Raw genomic sequence first — 9,138 nt, 5'->3', positions numbered from 1 at the left:
TAACCTGCAACGAAGAGGAGCTCGAGAGGGTTGGCGCAGCAGCGTTAATAAACCACTCTCGAGCTTTCTCAACTAGCGAGGTGGGACTAAACTTTGGCCGCGACACGGGCAGCACATGTCCTTTGGTCCCGGTTGGTGGCACCAACCGGGACTAAAGGGGTTTATTGGTCCCGGTTGGTGCCACCAACCGGTACCAATTCACCCCCTTTAGTCCCGGTTGGTGCCACCAACCGGGACCAAAGGCCGCCGCTTCCCGCCCTTTGGGCTGCTGAAAAGAGACCTTTGGTCCCGGTTGGTGGCACCAACCGGGACTAAAGGGTGCATTGGTCCCGGTTGGTTCCACGAACCGGGACCAAAGCTCTTGGTATATAACCAACACTTGTGAAAATTTTCATCTTCATCTCGCAGTTGCCCCTGACGACCCCTCGACGACATCGACGCCGCCCGCCGCCCCCGCCGTCGCCGTCGCCTGCGCCCGTCGTCGCCATTGCCCGCGCCCTCGGCCTCGCCCGACGTCGTCGCCGCGCGCCATCCCTGCGCCGACGCGCGCCGCCCCTGCCCCGCGCCCTCGCCATCGCCGCGCCCTCGCCCGTCGCCGTCGCCCGCGCCTGTCATCGCCGTCGCCCGCGCCCTCGGCGTCGCGGCGCCCTCTCCCGACGTCGTCGCCGCGCGCCGTCCCTGCCCCGACGCGCGCCGCCCCTGCCCCGCGCCCTCGCGGTCGCTGCGCCCTCGCCCGCGACCGTCGTCGCCGTCGCCCGCGCCCTCGCCGTCGCCGGCTGTAATGATGTTTTAAATATATTTTTTAGATATATGTATTTTTTATGTATGTTCATATATGTATGTATGTATGTATTTTTTACATGTTTTTTGTATGTATGTATGTATTTTTTCAACTGTAATGATGTTTTAAAAATACATATATGCAAAAGTTAGATTTTTAGAAAGGAATTTGAATAGGTTTTCAGCAAGGAATTTGAATCTGGTTCAAATTTCATTTGAATGAAATTTGAAAATTTTGAACTATGGATCAGAAGGTTTTTGGTGAAATGGAGTGTGGGTACTGTCTTGAAGTTGGAGTAATTTTTATGGTTGTAAAAGAGTTAGGAAAAGTTTTATATATTCAAAAGTTACATTTTTAGAAAAGTTTTATGTATCTAGCTAGGAAAGGAAGAAGAAGAAAAAGAAGGAGAGGAAAAACGAAAATAAGAAGAGGAAGAAAGGAGAAGAAGAGGAGAGGAAGAAGAGGAGAAATAAATAAGAAGAGGAAGAAAGAAGAAAAAGAAGAGGAGGAGAAGAAAAAATAGAGACTATTTTTTCTTCTTCTCCTCTATTCCTTTCTTCTTCTCCTCTCCTTTTTCTTCTTTTTTTCTTTGATCTTCTCCTCTATTCCTTTCTTCTTCTCCTCTTTTTATTTCTTCTTCGTCTTCTTATTTTTTATCGGGTATGTCATTGTCGATATACCCCCTCCCCGATAACATTATTTTCCCATGTATGTATGTCGTCGCTGTCAATATATATAACTCCCTCCAAGATAACTTCGACATGATGGACGGTCGATATTTATACCCCATCTCGACCGTGATAACTTATACCACGGGAGCGCCCCCCGGCCCTCTCGCTCGACCAAAACTCTCGAGGACACCCAAACCCTAGAAAAAAACGATGTCGGTCTCCTACCCCCTCCCGCCGCGCCCCTACCCTTGAAGCGTTGCCGAGGCCACCCCAAACCCGGAATAAGCTAGGTCTACGTTTGCACTAATATATACACCTGTTGTCATGTTTGTGTAATAATTGCCATGTTGTAATATTTGCAGAAATAATGGAGCACGGACGAGACGAGCAAGCAGAAGAGGTGTTGGGGGACATAATCTTAGCCGGAGGTGATATCTTGTCGTATCTTAACGACAATGATGGTCTGGAAGAACAGCGTGAAGAAGCAGGCTACGGTGATCGAAGAGTGGAGGAGGAAAGACATGATTATGATGGCTCCGGTGACCCAATGCTGGTGCAAGAAGGAGCCCGTGGTGACGGCTCCGGTGACGAGGCCCGAAGAGAAAGTTGCGCTCGGATGAAAGGTTTGAGATCACAGCAATCGAGCGCGACGGCCAACCGATTGAACCCATCCGGACAAAGGATGCATTTGCTGCTCAGTGCGGGGTTCTAGTTAGGGACAAGATCCCGATCAACATCCACCAATGGTATAAGCCTAAGAAGGAAGACCCTGAGGTGTCTTATGTCAATGATATGCAGAAAGATGATCTTTGGACTGAGCTGAAGGCAAATTTCACCCTACCGCCAGAGGAGGATCAGGAGAAGCCAGTTAAAGAGCAATTAATCAAGTCTCATGATCTTAAGAAGATGGCAGACCTATTCAGGAGGTGGAAGAATGAGCTGAAAACGTTTGTCGACAAAGAAGAGACACCAGAATTCATCGGCCGGTATGAGAAGATCAGAGATCACTGGCCCGCATTTGTGGCCCACAAGACAGCGGAAAAGAGTAAGAAGATGTCAGCGACAAACAAGAACAATGCTGCGAAGAAGAAGCTTCACCATCGCACGGGGTCAGGTGGCTACCTCAAAGCCCGGCCTAGGTGGGCCAAGGCTGAGAATGATCTGCTTGATAAAGGGATCGAACCACAGACAATGAACTGGCCAGACCGTTGCCGGACTTGGTTCTTCAGGGCTGGCGGAAAATTGGACCCTGTATCAGGGAGGTGCATTTGGACGGACGAGCTTTTGAGAATACCAGTCAAGAGGCTTCAGCAGTATATCGATGCAGCGCAGGAAGGGACGTTCGTTCCAGACAGAGAGAACGACGAGCTCACAATGGCCCTCGGGGATCCTGAGCACCCTGGACGGACACGAGGCACGCCAGGCTCCGTTCCGTGGAAGGCTAGTTTTCCGGATGCAGGCGGTTACAAAAGCCAGGAGAGGAGGAAAAAGTGGAGCAGACCCAAATTCAGAAGCTACACGAAAGGGTTCAAGCGCTAGAGGAACGAGACGGCAATCGACATGCCGAAACTACCCCGAAGCTACCCCGCCATCTCAGCGGAGAAGCAGCGTGGCTTCCACCGAGCTGCTTCAGCCGGAGCATGTCTTGACGGCTCCTGCTAGCTACCCCATGGATGCTATCACGGAGTCTCAACATTGCCACCTTATGGCGCAATGGCAGAACTTCAAAGTCAAGGCGGCTGTTGGCTCTGTTTTACCTCCTGAACCTAGCGCAAATTACCACTGCCGGCCGATTCCAGAAGGATATGCTAGGGTGATGGTGCATGAAATAACGGAGGGATTTGAGGACCTCCAGCTTGACCACCCTACCGGTGAAGGGGAGACTCGGCTGGTGGGTTCTGCTCTGAAGACTCCATTCCTATGGCGGAAGGAGCTCATTAACCTTCCGAACTGGACGCCTCCGGCGAGTAAGGGCACTCCGCCTCCTCCTCCGCCTCCTCCTCCGGCGAGTGATCAGGGCACTCAGCCTCCTTCTCCGGCGCGTGGCGGCACTCCGCCTCCTCCTCCGGCGAGTGATCAGGGCACTCAGCCTCTTTCTCCGGCGCGTGGCGGCACTTCGCCTCCTTCTCCGCCTGCGCCGGCGCGCCAGAGCAGCCAGCCTCCTCCTTCTCCGCCTCGTCAGCAAGGGCGGAAGAGACCCGCCGCCGCTCCGGCTGCTCCGGCGCGTCGTAGTCCTTCTCCTCCGCCTCGTAAGCAAGGAAAGAAAACAGCCGCAGCCGCTCCGTCTGCTCTGCCGGCGTCTAGCAGTAGAGCCAGAGGCGGGACGCAATACAGATTCGGTCCTTCTCTGAAGACTCCAGAGAAATTACCATACGAGAGGACCGAGGAGGAAACCACGAAGATCGTGCGAGCCAAAGTGACGAACTTCTTTGAAGGGGTGAAAGCAAAGAAACATCCACCTCCGGAGGAGAAGGTAGATCCGGTGAAAGCGAAGCGCACTCTGGCTGCCCTGACAAAACCACCAAAGTCTCCGCCGAAAGGCAACTATGAGCGCATTATTGGAAAGACATTTGCCGAAGCGGAGCGGTCGGGAAGTGCTGTCAGTGATCAAAGGTTAAAAGAACGACGAGCTGGGAAAAAAATTGCCCAGCTCGGCGAACAAGCGAACCAATCGTGCCCCCCGCTCAAGGAATCTAGCGACATCGTCGCTAATGATCCGAGGATGGTGCCCGGTTATAGAAATCTTGGAGATTACCTGCCCGACGATGTACATTATGATTTCTTGGAGGTGGACGAACACAAATACCATTACGGGAAGCCTCTCGTCAAAGATGAAAGATCTCTAACAACGATGATGCGAAGATTACATGATTGGTACATGAAAACCTGCAGAGAGTCTGGGGGGAGGAATACTTTGACGCTGAGAGTTAAAGAGGAGCATGACCTCGTTGGAATTGAACTGTTGAATGTTCCATTTGAGGAGTTCTTCCAGTTTTTCAATCAAAAGGCCCTCGATAAATCAACGGTCACTTGCTACTGTCTGTAAGTAGTACTACTTCTGTCATTAAGTCTCTCTGTATAGGTCAGCTCTTTCATTGCATGTATTTATAATTATCCTCACTATATTATGCAGAGTGAAGATCGCCGAATTGAAGAAAAGACAAATCGGTGATATTGGGTTCATTAACACAAATCTCATAGATGCAACTGAGGTTAAATATCATGCCGAAAATACCGAGGCCAACTTGCTACGATCGTTGGTAATAAATGAAAACAAAGATATAATACTCTTTCCTTACAACTTCAAGTTAGTGTTACTGTCTTGTGCATATTCGGTTTCCCTTATTAGTCCAGGTTATAGTACTGTAATTGATGACTTATGCATGTGTGCGCAGCTTCCACTATATTCTCCTATGGATTAAGCTTGAGTAGGGAGTAGTAACCGTCTTAGACTCGAGACGAAAAGATCCCCAGGACTATGCAGACATGACTCAAATGCTCGAGAAGTAAGTTAAATCGATCATTATCCACCATATCAGCAACTTTGTTCATTTCCTGATATCAAGTAATTGTTTTCTTTGTCTGGCAGGGTTTGGAGAAAATTCACCAAAAAAGCTCCGGGACTGCCGAAGAAGTTGCAATTTAGCCACCCGAAAGTAAGTACTATAGTAGCTTGTTCCGCGCATCTCCTAGTGATTCAAGCGCTAGTTTCATCAATACCATTTAGCATGCTTGCTTATCAGTTTGATTGACCTCTATTTCTTGTAAAGTGGTTGTGGCAGGAACACGGGAATAATTACTTTGGATACTACATTTGCGAGTCCATCCGCTACACGACCTGTGAGCGGGGCTACTCTGACGAAAAATATGAAGTGCGTAACCAATAATATTCACAATTTTATTTTATTACCATCATTTGTGTGTCGAGTTTCATTTATTCATATATATATGTATTGACCCCATTCTTCAAATTAGATCTTTCGGATGCGGGATGAACTCCTAGCACCAGATCGTATGCGAGCAATTCAAGAGTAATTGGCGGCATTCTTCCTTGACCACGTGATCGCTGAAAACGGAGAATACTATGTGGACCCTGTGTTCTTACAATTTAATTAGGAGATTATATTGTAAGAGATAATTATTGTATATATGTAGCCGGTAATGTCGGATAGATATACAAGAACTTGTTGTTCGACCAATCACTTGGAGAAGGAGAGGTGGTCGATATCACTTCTCTCTGTATGCATATGTTCATGACGATATTTTGTTTCCTTCATTTGCTTACTAGCTAGCGTGTCTAGTCCTCTCCATACGTATATAGTACGTAGTGTCGACCAAGCACGGAGATAAGAGAGGACACTTCTCTCTATTAATTAGCTAGCTAACACAATATATGAAACACCTAAAATAACCCCCCAAAACCCCCAAACCCCCCCCCCCCCCCTTCAAAAAAAACAAAAACCCCAGCCACTGAAATGCTGACGCGTGGATGCCTATTGGTCCCGGTTAGTGCCACCAACCGGGACCAAAGGCCCTCCTGCCTAGGCTCGCCGCACCGGCCACGTGGAGGCCCATCTGTCCCGGTTCATGTAAGAACCGGGACTAAAGGGTTAGGGCATTAGTAATGACCCTTTAGTCCCGGTTCAAAAACCGGGACAAAAGGCCCTTACCAACCGGGACAATAGGCCCTTTTTCTACTAGTGAAATAAAATCTATGTCACGTTGGTCGGCATAATTGTCATAAACAATAAATGAACCAAATAGTTATAAAAAGATAATATATACCATATCCGAATCATAGATAGGACGAGGGCCGACGGGGGCGGGTACCAAAACCATCGCACTATATAATAACAAGGAATAATAAAAGTAAGAAAATTAGACAAGTATCTATCTGAAGTAAGAAATTTTTTTCTTTCAGAAAGAAGATAAGAACAAGAGGCTCACCACGGTGGTGCTGGCGACGAGATCGGCGCGGGCGATCGACGGCGGTGAAGATGGGGACGAGACGTGACGGACCGCTAAACCTGGACAAATCTCGGGGAAAATGGAGCTCGGAGGTCGAGTTTCGAGAGGAGAAAGATTAACTAGTGTGGCTCGGACATTTCATCGAACACCTCATGTGCATAGGAGGTGAGCTAGAGCACCCAAAAGCCCTCCCCTCGCCGGCCAGAGAAAAACAGAGCACTGGAGTGCTCTGCTCTCGGGCGAGGGGTATATATAGGCACCTCATTGGTCCCGGTTCGTGCCATGAACCGGGACTAAAGGGCAGCCTGTGGTCCCGGTTCAAGCCACCAACCGGGACCAATGGTGGTGGGCCAGGAGCAAGGCCCATTGGTCCCGGTTCATCCCACCAACCGGGACCAAAGGGGCCAGACGAACCGGGACCAATGCCCCCACGAGGCCCGGTAGGCCCCTGGCCTCACGAACCGGGACTAGTGCCCCCATTGGTCCCGGTTCTGGACTGACCCGGCCTGAACCAAAGCCCTCTTTTCTACTAGTGTCCCTTCCCTCTTGCCCGGCCGTGGGCAAAAAGGCCCCCCGCCGGCCCTCTCGCGCCCTCCTTCTAGCAGCGCCATAACAACATAACTGTGGCCGCAAGAAATTAGATGTGCAGTGCAAGAACAATCCATTCACCCACAACACATGGGGAATTTATGTAGCTAACTGACAAAAGCTACCAACAGTATGAGAAAACAAGCACCATTGCAGCAAACCAGTTCCAGATACTGCATATTTATCACAAGACCCTGTCGCCTCCAACTGCTGGTCATCTTTCCTCTTGATGACTGTGGCGTCCTGCCCTTAGTCATATTCAACCGTACGTCGTCAATGAGCCGCATCACAAGGGATCACCCTTTCTGCAAACGTAGATTTGTTAGCGTGATTCCAAAAGGCACGATACTATACTGCCAATAAGGTATAACATTCGATTGTACTTCCTCCGTTTCTAAATATAAGTCTTTGAACAGATTTCACTATGAACCATATACGGATGTATATAGATGCATTTTAGAGTGTAGATTCATCCATTTTGCTCCGTATGTAGTCTATAGTGAAATCTCTATAAAGACTTATATTTAGGAACGGAGGGAATAGTACATAGCAGTGAAAGGTTGCTCTAGCAGATATATTATCACATAATGAAACATCAAATATAACTTTCAGTCTAGTTAACCATTCAATTAATTTTTTTGTTTGGCTAACTAATACGTACTATATTATTACTTAAGAGTTGTCCCAAATCACAAAAAAAGGACATATAGATATACCTTGTGGTTTGTGGAAACTCATGTACGGAATCAATCTAAGGAATTTTTTTCTCTTCCATAGCTTCTTCCACTGTAGCGACTTAAGATTAATCTCGTAGATGCCAAGGTCTGTAGTGACGAAAACGATATCCCTGCCCTCCACAGATCCAATCAGTCTAAGAATTTTATCAGGATTTTTGATGGGGAGAAGGTTGTTGAGATCGATGACTCTAGGCTGAGTCCATGACGCAACACCCTCGGAACCCATCTGGTTTGACCACAGATAGAAAGTTAACATATCCACTAGTGCAAAACCCAAACTGCCATCCTCCATAGCCATGAGCATAGTAGAATCGTCACTGGCAGGCCACGGCAGTGGGGCTGGCGCATCAATCCGCGATAAGCAATTAGAGTCCACGTCGTATTTGAGAATTCCTACTTTTAGTTCATGTTCACCAAGAATATGCATAAAGTAAAGTGCGTCTTGGATGAGGACAGGAGGCACTGGCCTGATGAATGCATCCATCCCAAGATCAAGACTAGGGCACTGCTCGCTCCACTCACCAGTCTCCGGCGAGGACACCCGCACGTGTATAATACAATTATCGTCACCATCCGTGCTCATGCCGAAGAAGACAACCCGGAAGGGGCCCTGATGGCACGCGCGGTGGTCACATCCTGTCACGGCACAGAGCACGGCGGCTCCACCGGGCTCGGCGGTCAAGGGCATATTGCATCCTTTGGGCGCTTCCAGCTTGGTCCGGCAGCCTGTCATGGGGTCCCAAACGATGAGCGGCGCCATGGGTTTATCATAGTCCCCAAGGAGAACGCGACCATGGTGGCAGTCCAACACAGCCAACTCAGAGTCCCCCCAGTCCGGCCAGGGGTCGTCCGGAATGCGCGCGCCGAATTTTGTGGTGGGGAAGAACTGTGGGACGAGGAGGTCCTCGGACCGTTGGCGGGAGAATTGTGGCCAGGAATAAAGGAAGCCCAACATGGGGGGAGCTCCGTGGAAGTCGCGGTAGCGACGGCGGAAGCTAGGTCCGGTGAGGAGGCCCAGCAGGAGCTTGCATGCGAGGGAGGCGCGCACGAGGTGCTCGGGCTCGTCCGGCGGGAGGCGGAAGAAGACCTCCTCGATGAGCTCGTCCGGCAGCGATAGTACCGGCGGCGGCGGCGGCGGCATGGTGGATCGGTGGAGGTGAGGGTTCGGGGAGGGGAATGGGAGCTGGGAGTATGGGACGGAGGAGATAGCACTACGGTCGAAATTGGCAACCCGAGGTAATCAAGGGGGCGGCAATCACGCGAGGCTGCCGTTTCTACTGCGCGTGCGTGGGTGACTTTCGAAGAAGCAGCAGTGTTTGCTGCGGCGCATGGCCAGCCACGTGATTGCAATGGGGGCACACGGCAAATGTTCGGTTATGGGCCTGCCTGCGCA

At 50.0% G+C, this 9,138-nt stretch overlaps 1 protein-coding gene across 1 annotated transcript; it reads right to left on the bottom strand.

Annotated features, from left to right (window-relative positions):
* Positions 1–7,680: 7,680 nt before the first annotated feature.
* Positions 7,681–8,886, bottom strand: LOC109770523 (uncharacterized). Its single transcript, XM_020329226.1, has one exon. The coding sequence runs from the start codon at positions 8,884–8,886 to the stop codon at positions 7,681–7,683; it is 1,206 nt and encodes a 401-aa protein (XP_020184815.1).
* Positions 8,887–9,138: the final 252 nt, after the last annotated feature.

Source organism: Aegilops tauschii, chromosome 5 (assembly GCF_002575655.3).
Source record: "Aegilops tauschii subsp. strangulata cultivar AL8/78 chromosome 5, Aet v6.0, whole genome shotgun sequence".
NCBI lineage: Eukaryota > Viridiplantae > Streptophyta > Magnoliopsida > Poales > Poaceae > Aegilops > Aegilops tauschii.
This window is presented reverse-complemented; position numbering and strand designations above follow the sequence as displayed.